Source organism: Eptatretus burgeri, chromosome 18 (genome assembly GCF_056783735.1).
Source record: "Eptatretus burgeri isolate ZD-2024b chromosome 18, Ebu_testis_v1, whole genome shotgun sequence".
Lineage (NCBI taxonomy): Eukaryota > Metazoa > Chordata > Myxini > Myxiniformes > Myxinidae > Eptatretus > Eptatretus burgeri.
The window spans coordinates 37,433,160-37,448,070 of NC_140978.1; the positions used below are offsets into that span (position 1 = coordinate 37,433,160).

Here is a 14,911-nt window from a genome sequence, read left to right on the forward strand (position 1 = left end):
GGAGTAAGGCATGCGAGACAGCTCAGAGGTAGGCATGCCAGGCAGCTCAGAGATAGGCATGCCAGGCAGCTCAGAGGTAGGCAAGACAGCCAGCTTGGAGTAAGGCATGCGAGACAGCTCAGAGGTAGGCATGCCAGGCAGCTCAGAGGTAGGCAAGACAGCCAGCTTGGAGTAAGGCATGCGAGACAGCTCAGAGGTAGGCATGCCAGGCAGCTCAGAGATAGGCATGCCAGGCAGCTCAGAGGTAGGCAAGACAGCCAGCTTGGAGTAAGGCATGCGAGACAGCTCAGAGGTAGGCATGCCAGCCTGTCAATGATGCACAACAAAAGGTTGAAATTAAAGCTTTGTCGTGGAATGATGTACTCTAGTTATTACGGACAAAGTCACATCATTCAGGTCATGGGTTCAATTCCCAGTCATCTGCATCAATTATAGAACATTTAAATTAACAGAAAAGCTTTTTTTTAAAATCAAAATGGCTTGTTTATTAAGCGGTTTCCTTTTGAATGAGAATCCGATACTGCACTTGTTTAAGGAAGAATTATTTAAGAGGAAGAATGTTCGGAAACTACATGACGTTTCATTCTCTTGGAACAATCTTTCCTGCTTAAGGGGCATGATGTCATCCGGTTGGTAGGCCCACCATGGAAGCTGTGAACATCAGACTTACGACATCCAACACACTTAATAGTGATCATTTGACATTGCAATGGAAAAGACAAACATTTATTGGGAAATCCATCAAACAGCATCTGCAAAACCCTTTAATGCATACAACGTTGGACAGTGATCAGCCCTGAGTTGAGTAGTCACATTATAAATGGGGAAATAAAACAAGGGAACTCTGCACAATCAGGCAGCATTAAAACAGTGTAGGGAACGAACCGAATCGGAAATCACAAAATTTAACTTCCGCTTATTAAAAACAAACAAACAAACAAACAAAACACAATGCTCCCAGCCATTCTCAGACAAAACGCTTTCAGTCAATGACAGTACCCGCTGGCTGGGAGTGTATCAAGCCGATAACCTTCAGTGAACCTTTAACTTCACAGGATCTGTACACTCAAGCACTTTTCCTTCTGTTATAAGTTGGGACTACTCCCAACTTCCTTCCATCCCCTTCCTGGTACTACGGTGGCGTTTCCTGTGAGCCTCCTCATTGTCGGGCGCGTTATTTTCAAGCTACAACAAAAGAAATTTTACAAACATTAGTTGAAAAAAAAACCAATCAATCACATTAGTTACAGAAGCAAAGCCTCTGCCTGCAGAGAAATACACAATTAAATAATCAATGGAAATGTCCAAGTTTAATTTCATTGTTTGGAAAATGAGAATTTGTGTATTTTGTTGTGGTGTTAATTGCTTGAATCGAGTGGAATGGTTGGTAATGTATTTATTGTTGTTACGTTATTATTGTAGACGCATAATTATCATCGTTTCATCATAGAATAATTTAGTATTTGTACTATGTAAGTTTAGTAACGTGAACTCGGTTGATAATCGTAGTAAAAATGTACCATTGCATGGGGGATTATTACTGTAAGGTTGGGTCGGCAAGGAGCATGCCTCGATGAGATTGGGTTTGGAGGCTGTGGGCTGCCGTGCGATTGGCTCGAGTGGCGAGACGTGCCTGGAAGAGGACATAAAAGTGCGCTGACTAAGACACAGAGTCATCGTCAGCAGACACAGGAAGCAGATCGAAGAGGAGATACTGGGTTAAGTCGCTTCCCTCGCATCCTTTTTTTCTCCAACGAAGGGTTAACGCCCGAAACATCAGTTTCTCCTTGCTTCCAACGGTGGTTAGCATACCTCAATCAACGTCTTCTTGATTTCATCCATTGTTCACTGCACCGTCAAGTCAATCGTCGACTGCTTCGTTGTAAATTGCAACTCATGCCTCTCGACTGCTCAAAACACTATCATGCCGACCATCACGCGCCGATACAATATGCAACATCATCTCAAAGGACCTACACACTGTGACTGTTGTCATGGTTTCAGAATTCAAAGATTGTGAAACGACACATTTTGTGAACTGTTGCTTTTGCGTGCATGCTTAGTTTAAGATAGGCTTATGGTATTCTGAGCAATTTGGGTATATTGTAAATAAAAAGTTAGTATTTTATCACCAACATTGTGACACGCATCCTGTTTGACTAGTATTTGGTTAAACAGCCTGTTTACTGCAACTGCAACTGCTCAGAATCTGGGCTGCAACCATCTCCATGACTTGGGTATGAATACCTTGGGGCATCTGAGTGCCCTTTGTGGGTCGTTACAACCCTTGCTCATGCTGCAATATTTCGTTAATCCAAGTTCATGCAAATCCCAGTGCCTGTGAGACACAGCGAAGTTGAACTTTCCGAGCGTCTTGTAAAACAGCAAAAAAAGGCTGCAGTTCAATCCCCAATCCTCTTCCAAGAGCAAATCGCTGTCCTCTTTGCTCCAACTGCCAAATGGCCATGTTGTATGTGCATCTTCAACACAGCCAGACAGCGAATCAACTAGGTCCACAAAACTAGGTGCTCTCCTGAGCGTCTTCCAATGGTAGACCTATGTCCATCGCACCATGTTCAAACGTAATTCGAGGAAGCTGGGCCATGTAACTGATGTTATACCTCACTGCAGTTCTCATAAACCGGGTCCTCAATTTGTGACAGCACCGCTGACAGCTTGTTGGGAAGCTGCATGCGCTGAGCAGTCTGATTCAATTCCATTGCCTCCAGGACCTGCAGAAACCCATCAGTGTTGTGCCTCATTATATTCTCTCTTCAAAAATTTGTCCACGGTCAATAATTATTTATCAGGAAATAAAAGCACAAGGTTTCACAGTACCTGATGTCGATACCTGACCAAGTACTTGTAGATCTCTGAGGCTGCGTACTTGGTATTGAAAACTTCTCCGTATCTCTGCACAGGGGAAGAAAGGGAACTCTTGCTCGTTTTGTTTACGGACATCGCAATGACAAAAAAATAAAGATGGCAAGTCATCGCAAATCCCCACGCTTCCTCCCAAAATCAAAGTTGAAAGATGGCAAAAAATTGCACAAGGTTTGGCCCGATATCAAATTATGAGTTTAAAAAAAAAAAATCCGCTTGGACCCTTGTTGATCCCAAGTCCTCACCCCCTGGGACATGAACCGGAGGTCAAATCCCAAAACAATCGTTACATATTTCATGCATCCCCCCCCCCCATGCTGATTACATCTACAGAGTCTCATTAAAAAAAATATTTTAAAATGTGACCACAATTGCATTTTTTGACATTTGATCTTTTAGCCCCACCCCAGGGGATGGGGTCAAAATTGACACCGCTCTGGTATATTCGTGCCATGTGGTGATCATAACTACCAAGTTTGGTGAATTTACACACAACCATTGAGGAGGGAGATAGTGTGATGGACAGACGGACAGAGAGACAGACAGACGGAGCCGATTACAATACGTCCCGTCATTTAAAAAGAGCAATGTTTGTATGGAGGAAATGCTCAATATTGAGAGGCAACGTCCTCCTTCCTTTGGAAAAGAATATTAAACTCTGAAATGGAGAGTTTCCCTCTTACCCAATAAACTCTCAACTACGACCATATAGTTAGGCCTACCTGAAAATCCTCAGCCATGTAAGAGTTGACTTCCTGCTCGCTTAGCGGTGGAAGTTGCTGGACTTCCTCATAGTAATCTTGGACTAGTTTCTTGAACTCTGGAATCTCTCGGGCAAACAGCAACTTGTTTGTCGGGGAATCCTGGAGAGATAAACAAAGTGATTAACATTGTAGGGATGATCAGTAGCGTGGCATCTTTCCTTCGACTGACACCTTATCATCATCTGAAGCAAAGTGTACAATAACAAAGTGAAAACTTGATTAATTGTTGTATTTGTAAGTCATGCAATTCTTTTTCTCTTGGCTCAACTTTCATTGGAGAAAATGACAGTTGTGTATCACTTTATTTCTTTTATTCTTCTCTCTTTTAAAATCCTGTGCCACTCCACCATTACTTATTTATTCTCAAGAAATAAGTTGATGTCTCGAAAGACAGCGGGCAAGCAAGGTAATCGATAAGCTAACTTACACGTTTGCAATCGCTAATGTCGATTCAGTGGAACAATTGTCATGGCGATCCCACAACTAGAAAATGTAACTTCCTCAAAGCTGCACTTCCTTCCATCGCTATCTTATGGGTGTAATCTGCTCAGCGAACCCACTGTTTGAATGTCTCAAGTGAACATGCTTCCGGGGAAAGCGTGCACTAATCGCCTTTCCTTTTCTCTCTCTCTTTCTCTTTCTCTTTCTCTCTCACTCTCTCACTCTCTCACTCTCTCACTCTCTCACTCTCTCACTCTCTCACTCTCTCACTCTCTCACTCTCTCACTCTCTCACTCTCTCACTCTCTCACTCTCTCACTCTCTCACTCTCTCACTCTCTCACTCTCTCTCTCTCTCTCTCTCTCTCACTCTCTCTCTCTCTCACTCTCTCACTGTCTCACTCTCTCACTGTCTCACTCTCTCACTGTCTCACTCTCTCACTGTCTCACTCTCTCACTCTCTCTCTCTCACTCTCTCTCTCTCACTGTCTCTCTCACTCTCTCACTGTCTCACTCTCTCACTCTCTCACTCTCTCACTGTCTCACTCTCTCACTCTCTCACTGTCTCACTCTCTCACTCTCTCACTCTCTCACTCTCTCACTCTCTCACTCTCTCACTCTCTCACTCTCTCACTCTCTCACTCTCTCTCTCTCTCTCTCTCTCTCTCTCTCTCTCTCTCTCTCTCTCTCCACCCCAGCTGCCAACGCTGTCTGATCGCAACACAAACAAAAAGAACACTCTAAATAGCTTTTAGCATGTCTGCCTTCTTCTCTTGTTTCCTGCAAACATGAGCGGGATGTTGTGTTTTTTATTGCTCTCCACTCGAGGACAGATAATGGCCATCTGGCCAATTGTGCCCACACCATAAACAATGGCCAAATGTACCGCCAGTCCTTGTACACGTAACACACGACTGAAGAACACCCCCACCATAATTTTCTGGCAAATAATTTAAATCAATTTATATTTTGTGTTGCTACAGAACGACATTGGCAGGGCCTGCTGGGTAGCCTGGTACGTATGGATGATTGTATGTGTGTGTATTGATTTTGATGTCTGTAAATGTCTCATCAAAAACTGCGTGTGTTGTCGTCGTTTGTACATCCCCAACACCCTCCCAACCCCACCATCGTTCATGTGCACCACAATCCCACTCTCTCCACCATAAAAAATATATATACATACATATAAAGTAAAATATAACACCCTCGTGATGTCCTTGTGCCTGCTCTATGCCACTCCACTCCGCTCCCTTCCCCTCCACTCCACTTCAACCCCACTCTCCACTCCACTCCCCATCCCACTCAGTGAAATGAAGTAGATAAACTAACAGGTTGAAAGAACTCAAGCATGGGTGGGCCAAATGGTCTCCTACGTCAAAGTTCCTTATAAAGTATGTCCTTGTCATGTTCTACGACATGAGTAATACAAATGCAAGCATTAATTCATTATTTGATTCCAGTAGCATTGCTCATCGACCACTTGGACATTTTTGACTTTGGGATTGTAAAGTGGCAGCAAGTTAAGGAAGGTGTGCAAAAGTGTAACAAAGCATGAAGGGTTGGAACGGACAGTGATTATAAGACTAAAAGTGGGATTGTAATTCAAATCATTGCGTAACCAAGGGTTATAATTAATCCTACAATTTTCATCAGTAAAGAGCAAAGCATTGTGGGTACATTTGAACGTTGAAGTATTTGATTAATGCCCAGAACATTGAGAGAGTATGGTGAAAGTTGTAGATTGTAGAGCTCGTGTAGAGAGGGTTAATGTGAGGACACAACACCTTGCTGAGAGTAAGGCAGGAGGTAGAGCAAGCGTCGATGAGAGCCTGCGCGAGCACACTCAGACACGCATCCATGTGTGGAGTCTTTTCCACATCAAACACAAACTGTGGGTTCTTCAAAATGTTCACCCAAAATCGGAGAAGTAAGCTGGAGGTGGTGGGAAAGGGGATGGAGGTAGTTTGAGTCAGCAGGTTGAGAATGAAGTTTGACACACAACAAACTTGAGCAATAGCTTAACCTTAACACGAAGGTCTAAGGCACTGTATTTGTGGAAATGTGGACACAACTGGACGCGTTCTCCAGCTGCCATTGTCCATCACACATTGCAGCACCACAACATACAACACCTGGAGGCAACGTCAGGGGCAACTGTTCTGAGCGTTCTGATGATGCAGTAAGCAGGATAACAAGTAGTGACGCCAACCGAACAACAGAGGACTCACTACTCCTGAGCTTGGGGCGTTTGAGAAAACAATGTAAGCACCTTTGGTATGTAGAGAAACATAAACACGTATTTAGCCCCCAACGGGGTGTCGGACCCCCGCTTAGATTCTCTGTGCTATCGGCCTGTACGTCCGTCAGTGTATCCCTCCAGAACCTCGACTCAAAAATGATTGAACGCATCGCTTCCATATTCAGCGAAGTTATACAATAATATCTGGACATTAGGCACGTCAAATTATTTTGGGATCGGAGCCCATTTGGAAGTTGGGGATTTTTTTTTCTTTTGGGAGAGACTGGTACAGACAGGAAGGATTGCATATCCTTTCAGGAACCATTATTTATTTATATTCACTTTACCATGTCCAATACCAACACAGAACTTGGAATCATTTATTTATCGGTACACACTTTACCATGTCCACTACCAACAAACCGCATTGAAACATTTATTTATTAATAATTTATACACACTTTACCATCTCCTCTGCATATCTACATGTCCCATTTGTTTCAGTCCAGTCAGGGCCCGTGTCCTCGATGAGGACTTGTATTCTACATGTTATATTTTCCTCTGATAAAGGGCCGTCGCTCAAAATGTCATCTACGCCTCGTTTTCCACGATGGTTAAACACACTCTTGAAGTTTCAGTTGATGAAATACAAATCTTCACCTGCAGTCCGATTGCCGCACAATCGTTCATGTAGACCCAGATCCAAGATGTCCATCTGTACATTTTCTCTCACTACTCGCTTGATGTTTCTCCTATGTCGTCCAACACAATGTAATCATTTGAACAAAGTAGTGATTGTATCATTAAAGACCCTGATTAGATTCCTTTGTCCTTTCTTACTATTTCATCATGATACATTGCCCCCTTGTTTGGTGTGTGTGTGTGTGTGTGTGTGTGTGTGTGTGTGTGTGTGTGTGTGTGTGTGTGTGTGTGTGTGTGTGTGTGTGTGTGTGTGTGTGTGTGTGTGTGTGTGTGTGTTCATCACTATGGAAAGACAAAAGTAAACAATTCATGATCTAAGCAAAACCTCCGACAGAACGTTCTGCTCCAGACGAGACATCTGCTCCAATTCCATTTATATCCTTCCTAAACTCCACGTCTGGCTCCTGACACCGCTCGCACTACCGGAAACTTGCAACGCGAGGTGTAAGCGGACGTGCCCCATTTGGATGCAAGAAACAATCCCAGGAAAGCGACACGACTACAATGAGCAGGAAGGAAGGAGAGGAGAAAGGGGAGGGAGTATGATGGGAAGGAAAGTGTGTGAAGCCAATTCTGTAATGCACAACCAGCTGGAATGATTATGGACATTCCCAGACGGACGGATTGAAGATCAACGATTCATACTGCTCGCATTACATTTGTCAGCAAAACTATAATGATAATCCTCTCAATCATTATTATTGTTATTATTATTATTATTATTATTTAATTAATCAACTGCGATTCTTATGCCTATACCAGTCCTCTTAATTTATCACGAAATATTGTACTCTCATCTCTATTCCAGATTACACTTTGTGACTTTCTATCCATCTACCTTCATAACTCTCCTTTCTTTGATCTAAAAAGTTTTTCACGAACCGGCTGGCCAGGCCTGACATTCGACTGAAGGTGGTTTGGCAGGAATTTGATATACGCTCAGAGTGCCGGCGATAACACCATTGAATCATTTACGTCCACCAACTAATGCGAGCAGAAAGGACACCCAGCTTAACGCCCTTCCAATAGACATTGCACACTGCATTTATGTATCACACTGCATGAGAAACTGCAGGGTGACAGTTTATAGCTGAGCTTTGAACCCAGGACAGACAGCTCAGAGGTGCAGGCATGCATCTCGAGAGGTTGTCTTGCCACATCGCACATTTAAATACACAACGGGTATTCAAATGATGTCTGCAGAGCTTGAGTGGTCCTACAGCTTGAATGTGTAATACCTCCGCCAGGGTGAACATCCGAACCTCAACCAAAATCACCAAAATCAAACCAGCTTGTTATTTTCACCTACCCAACTCGTCCCACAAGTTTTGTCACAACTCATCCACAACTTTTTGAACTATCATGCTATGTATCGCTTTTGGCCTCATCTCTCAATGGTAAAGAACCACTTTAACAATTACAAAAAAAAAAACAAACAAAAAAAACTCGCATCTGGGTCCGGATCTTCACCAAAATCAAATCAATTCCTCCTTGTCACACACCCAAACTATCCATCATATTTTGTCCGAATCAGTCCATAAATTTTTGAGACATTGTGCAATACCGTACATCGTTTCTGGCCCTGTCACTCAAAATGGTGAAGAATCACTGAAAAAAAAAAATGATCAGATCCAGATTCAGATCTGGATCTTCACCGAAATCGAATCGAGTCTTCCTTCTCATACACCCAACCTATCCACCAAGGTTCGTCCGAATCCATCCACAACTTTTGGAGACATCCTGGTCACAGACAAACAGACAGACAGGGGTGAAAATAGAACCTCCATCCACCTTCAGTGGCAGAAGTAAAAAAAAAAACAAAATAGATGAACTTGCTTTGAGAGGTCAAGCAAAAACTGAATCCCTACAAAATGCCCCAAAAAATGTGGGTAATGTAGCAAGACGAGGCCATTGTGGACTTGTTTCAGGCTTGTCTAATGATTACAAGTTGTTTTATGGCTTTACGCCGACTCCTCTCAATGCTATCTTTTCACAATCTTCCACTTTGGGAAGCATTTGCACGACTTCACCATCTTCCACCACTTTGCTCACAAGCCACCTTTTGTTTTCGATTCCTTTGTTAGTCCACTTTGTGAAATTCCCATTTCCTTGTCACTCCAGTCGTACCTTTTATCTGCAGTCCTTTCATCAAGGTGCTTTCAGCACCTGCCGCTGCATGCCATCTCTATCAGAAATGTGTTTTCCACTTCTCGAGCACGTCGAGTAGTTTTACGCTTTACTTCGCAACAAGACGTGCTTTGACATGATAATATAGGAAATGTTATATGTTCTACCACGTGATATTGGTAACATTGTGCGATTGAGCCAAATATTGCTTCAAATCTGACCTGTTGGTCTTCCAGATGTGGATTGTTTCAGCGTCGGACACCCCTCTCCTTTTGGCCTGTTCTTCTAGGAAGTCAAAGATGTACTTCACAGCCAGTGGTGGTCTCTCGATGGGATATGTGAGGATGGCATGGAATAAGTCATGAACAAACTTGTGCAATGTGCCCTTGTGGAGGGAAACAACGGAAGGGGAAATGGGGGTGGGGGCAGGGAGCGATGAAGGAAAATAAAATAACAGGACTACATGACTTGGTATCTTTAATCTTTCATCCCATTTGTTAAGCATGGTGTTGGTTCAACAGTTAAGGTGGCTGCCTCAAGACCTTAGTGTCTTGAGTTTGAGCCCCTGCTGTTCCGTTAAACACCAGGTGGGTTGACTCAGCCTGTCCTCCTTCTGAGGTGGGGAAAATGAGGACCAGTTTACTGGAAACAGGGGGCACTGCATCAGCAGCACAGCCATACCCCCAGAAATGATGCAACCAGCAGCCACAGGCTGCATATGAATATTTATATCCCATTTTGTTTACTTTCTCGATTCCAGATGTCTCTTGTATTTTTTCGGCCACAAATTTATTTTGGATAAGCAATCATCCCCTGGAGACTTTTCCTGTTGGCTGTACTCTGCTCCAATGACCATCCGGTCATTGCGGTCAATGCGATGGTCATTGCGGTCAAAGGTGGTCAATGCGAACTAGGTCCTCTCTGGGCCCAAGGTATTCATTTTCACTTCTTACATCTTACCTTTGTGGACAGCAGCCTGGTCAGGTAAACTTCAGGAAGAACCTTCGACTTGCTTTTCTCTGGCATCTCTTCTGCTGAATGAACCTGGAAAAATTCAAAATTGACATTGCTTCGTGACCCAAACTTCACCCGAAACGACCATCTTGCTCAAAGTGGGTTCCCCAAGAGAGAAATTAAAGGAGAGGGAGGCCTATCTTAGTTGCCCCCAAACCTACCATGTGAAAGGTGTTCTCCATGTCTATTTGATCATCTAGGCAAAAGCAAAGGGGCACCAATGATCACATTAAGACCGAACCATCAATTAGCATACACTAGTTGATGGTAAACAAAGTGTCACTTTTGGTTTATAGAAAGGCTGAAGACCTTTACGATGTTAAGAACATCTAAATCATTCGGAATTTTAAGGCTGGATGTTAGCTGGATGGCAATACCACATTCATTTTGGTATAATCCTGCGTCGACCTTGGCATCCTTGCGGCTCAAAGCCAGGGAGGCATTCTCCTGGATCTGGTGTACGTGACATGAGAAACAAAGAGCGCAGTGAGAAGGGATCGTGAAAATGAGAGTGAAATGATTAATGTTCCTCATTGTTTTTTCCTCCCTCCGATCCCAAAATTTGTGTTTAAAAACTGAGTGAGAGGTTGCAGGATAAAAGCAAGGAGTGAGGTGAGTGAATGAGTGAAAGACAGATTATATTCAAGCACAAAGGAAGAGCAGGAAGTCACCCCATAGTGTTGGATGGTGTTAATCTTCTTCTTTCCACCTTCACTCTTCGAAGTGTTGTCGAGATCTTTGAGTATCTTGCTTTTTCCATTCTCCATGATCCACTCTGCAGCACAAGCCGAAGCAACTCAGCCTCAGATCGAATTAACATCGCAAAGCACTCCTAACCCAAAAGGAATACTAACAATGGAGGTTGCTCACCAATGTCCAAGCTGCTGGGGGTGAGGCACTGGGAACGGTGAACATTCCTGTAAAATGTGTCCAAGGCCTTCTCCTTTATCTGGCTAATGGAGTCGCACTCCAAAATCCGGATGGTCTGCGAGTCCACGCCAGAGCCTTGGAAGGACACGTTCACATTCTGCCAACCACGGGAAGTCTTTTGTGAGTCTCAGAGCACGTCGCACCGATCAAACCAATCAGCTTCAAATATACTGGGAAATATGATCACTAAACATCCTTAATCCTTACTATAATTCATATTTTTATACACTTCCCCATCTCCACTCCCAACACACCACATTGAAACATGTATTTATATTTAATTTATATACACTTTACCAAGCCTGGTGTTGGCTTAGTGGTTAGGGTGGTGGCTTGGGATCCCAGGGTCCTGAGTTCAAGCCCTGTTGGCTGCTGAATTAACACCAGGGGGTTGACTCAGCCTGTCATCCTTCTGAGGTCGGTGAAATGAGTACCGGTTTACTGGTCCCGGTGTATGCCCCGGTTAGAATAGGTGTACCATATCCCTGTGTGTCATAAGAGGCGACCAGGGTTGGCGTCAGGAAGGGGATCCAGCCATAAAACATTGCCTCAAGAAAAAGCCAAACCCCTGCACAGCAGGGAAAAATGGCTGTAAAAACGTATTTTTTTTTTTTTTTACACTTTAACATCTCCTACAGTTCTGGCCTGATTACATCCAGACTTGCTACATAGGATCAGCATGAGCCCTTGTTCATGTTTTGGGATGTTTTTAATCTTTTCTCGATGGTATTAGGGATGAGGGGGGGGAGGAGGGGGACGCAAATTCTCCATGCGAATGTGTTATGTTTATTTTTGTTAATTTTTTGTTAACTAACAAATGTTATTTTTGGGAAAGACTGAGGCAGCTGTCAGTTACCTATACACCGCCAAAATAAAAAGGTATGCACCAGAAAAACGTGTTGCCTCCTTGGAACAAGATCGCCCATAGGGCGGGTAGTCTGCTAGTGTAGAATAATAATGTTTCCTTTAGTCATGCTAATGAAAGTAACGGTATGCCATACAGTAGAAACGGATCACAAAGGACATTGCAATGAGGGATACGTATATATTAGAGGACACTTCATGGTGTAGTTTTTCTCAAAAGGCTCACTAAGTATTAGATCCCTCGTTCCAATCAGACTCGGTGGTGTAATGGTTAGAGCATCTGCTCTGAATCTGGAAGGTCAGCGGTTCAAACCCTGGCAGAGTTATATCAAAGACTTTAAAGACGGGTACGTGATGCTGCTGCTTCCTTGCTCGACGGTCAGCATTTGAAAGGTTAAGAGCACTGACAATCCCCGTATGTTGGGATCCTTGGGGAGGAGGAAATTCCTCCTTAGAAAATGCCCTGCTGAGCGCGGTGACAAAAGCTGCACCAATGCTGTGACATCGCTGGCACCAAGAATACCCCAGGAAATGACGGAATCTCCCCCAAGCTCAGTGGTTGTGTTTGTGTCATCTAACCTTCCTGTATTGTCTTGTATATTTATTTGTATGTCCATATGGGTGAAATGTGTGTACTGTGTGGCACACCTCCTGGATCCTGTAAAAAAAAATTAAAATAAATAAATATATAATATATATACATAGTGCCATTGCGTATAGCACCATTAAACAAGTGAAATCCTTCAATACAGCGCGTGTGGTGAAGCAAATGAGTACACTAATGTTAAAATATGCAATTTATGCTTTTTCAGTTGAAAAACAATTAAAAAGCATACTTAATATTTGAAATGTAAAAATCTTGTTATTATTGTGATAAGCACCATTATATATAACAGAAGGAATGAAATCGTTCGATACAGCGTGGCAGGGAGCCGCAAAAGAATGATAGCATAAGAAGAACTTAGCTTTCAGCATTCGGTGATCGGCGCGAAATGCGATGGTGGGCGGAAATGACGTCTTTCGGCGCGAAATGCGATGGTGGGCGGAAATGACGTCTTTCGGAGCGAAATGCGATGGTGGGCGGAAATGACGTCTTTCGGAGTGAAATGCAATGGTGGGCGGAAATGACGTCTTTCGTTCGTTCGTACATGAGAGGGGTGCGTTTCTTGGTTTTTTCCCGTCAAGCAATAAATTAAATGGTTTTCACATATATAACACATTAGTTTCACAAATTTATTTTGAAATACTCGGGTATTTCCATCAATTCTCGCTATTTCCGTCTAGGTTACGCACTGCATCTACCGGACGGCCGTCATTGGCTGTCTTGAGGCACGTGAGGGGGGGGGGACAGGGGACACCGGAGACGTGGTAGACACCGGGGACATTTCAAACTCGGTGCAATTGTATACAGCGCACGCGCTGTAAAAATATCACTTTTTCTCCAGCTTTGTGCATTTCCGGAATTACGAAGCTTTTTCCTTTCAACACTCCATTAATAGCTATCATCCATTCGACATTGTTATTTCACTTTTTTCTCGCTACTCAGAACCTCTGGTACAGGTGCGTGTGACACCCTTGCGATTTTCATTAACTATTCCAATCTAAATCATGAACATCCCTTACCCTACCCTCAGGAGCCCCTGGGTATTCATGCGAAGTTTGATCAACAATGAGTCAAAACCTGCAGGAAGTGTTAATGCACAAACAGAAGCCTGGTATGGACTGTGGCTGACTTATGATACAGACCGATATTAATATTTTTCAAAACACTATCAGCATTGTGCTGCATGACGTCACAGCCTTATCCGCTGCTCTGTGGCTTTGTGCAATATTTTCAAATAAGGCTATTATGTGATTTATAAACAACACCGAGTTTACTATGAGGGTCGGTACGAAAGTAATGCCTCTTATTTTTCAGTTAGTAACCAAAGCGTCGTAGGAAAGTTACAAGAGATCACAATGAAAGCTTTGCATCTCAAACCAATTTTACTTTGAGCGGCACTGTGATTTGTCACCTGACAACATCACACCACTCTTTCAAAATGGCTGCCCTGTTAGATGTACGTACAAAGCAGAGAACAGTTGTTGAATTACTTCTGCAGAAGAGGTTCTTCCAATGGATATTTAACGGTTTTTAAAGAATGTGTATGGTGACACGACCATTTATGTGATTATTATTTCGTATGCAGCCTGTGGCTGCTGTTTGCATGGCTGTGCTGCTGATGCAGTGCCCCCTGTTTACAGTAAGATGGTACTAATTTTGCCGACATCGGAAGGATGACAGGCCGAGTCAACCCACCTGGTGTTATTGAACGGAACGATAGTGGCTCAAACTGAAGACCCTAACATCTTAAACCAGCCACCTGAACCATCAAGCCAACACCAGGCTTATTGATGTGATGATCACATTTATATAACCTTAAAGGATCCTTTCTTTCAACAGAACCAATTCTATAAACTGAGCCTATAAACACTAAAAACAAGCACAAAGACCTTCCCTACCTGCAGTTAAGCTCGATGCAGGTTCTTACTATTTCATCATGATACACTGCCCTTGTTTGTTGTATGTGTGTGTGTGTGTGTGTGTGTGTGTGTGTGTGTGTGTGTGTGTGTGTGTGTGTGTGTGTGTGCGTGCGCGCGCACGCACTTTGCGTGCGTGAGTCATGCGGATACTTAAATGCATTTCCCCTTCCAGTTTCTATTTTGATTTTAAAAGTGAAATGAAAAAAAAAATGTTGTGAAGTGTTTGTGTTATCCTGTTAACAAGGCCTGAAAAAGATTTTCTTTGGACTTCTCAAGTGGCCAAAACTGATGCAGCGTCAGTTGTATGTACAGCACCATACCTTCACCAGGCTGAGCAGTTTATGTTTTGTATCCCAATGAGAGGTCGGATCTGGATTCGTGCCTGAACGAAAATTTAATCAGCCTGTTCTTGTCACTTACCCA

At 43.3% G+C, this 14,911-nt stretch overlaps 1 protein-coding gene across 2 annotated transcripts in view; it reads right to left on the reverse strand.

The window, feature by feature from the left end:
- Window positions 1-710: 710 nt before the first annotated feature.
- PLXND1 (plexin D1) overlaps window positions 711-14,911 on the reverse strand; it is a 68,244-nt gene continuing 54,043 nt past the window's right edge. For both annotated transcript variants that reach the window (XM_085864053.1, XM_085864052.1), the window contains exons 28-37: window positions 11,042-11,198; window positions 10,843-10,946; window positions 10,549-10,624; window positions 10,333-10,367; window positions 10,118-10,201; window positions 9,379-9,542; window positions 5,874-6,021; window positions 3,606-3,746; window positions 2,839-2,913; window positions 711-2,732 (exon numbers count right to left, since the gene is read on the reverse strand). In XM_085864053.1, the coding sequence (XP_085720179.1) occupies window positions 2,616-2,732; window positions 2,839-2,913; window positions 3,606-3,746; window positions 5,874-6,021; window positions 9,379-9,542; window positions 10,118-10,201; window positions 10,333-10,367; window positions 10,549-10,624; window positions 10,843-10,946; window positions 11,042-11,198 (1,101 nt within the window). In that variant the 3' untranslated portion in view covers window positions 711-2,615. The remainder of the gene's footprint in view (window positions 2,733-2,838; window positions 2,914-3,605; window positions 3,747-5,873; window positions 6,022-9,378; window positions 9,543-10,117; window positions 10,202-10,332; window positions 10,368-10,548; window positions 10,625-10,842; window positions 10,947-11,041; window positions 11,199-14,911) is intronic.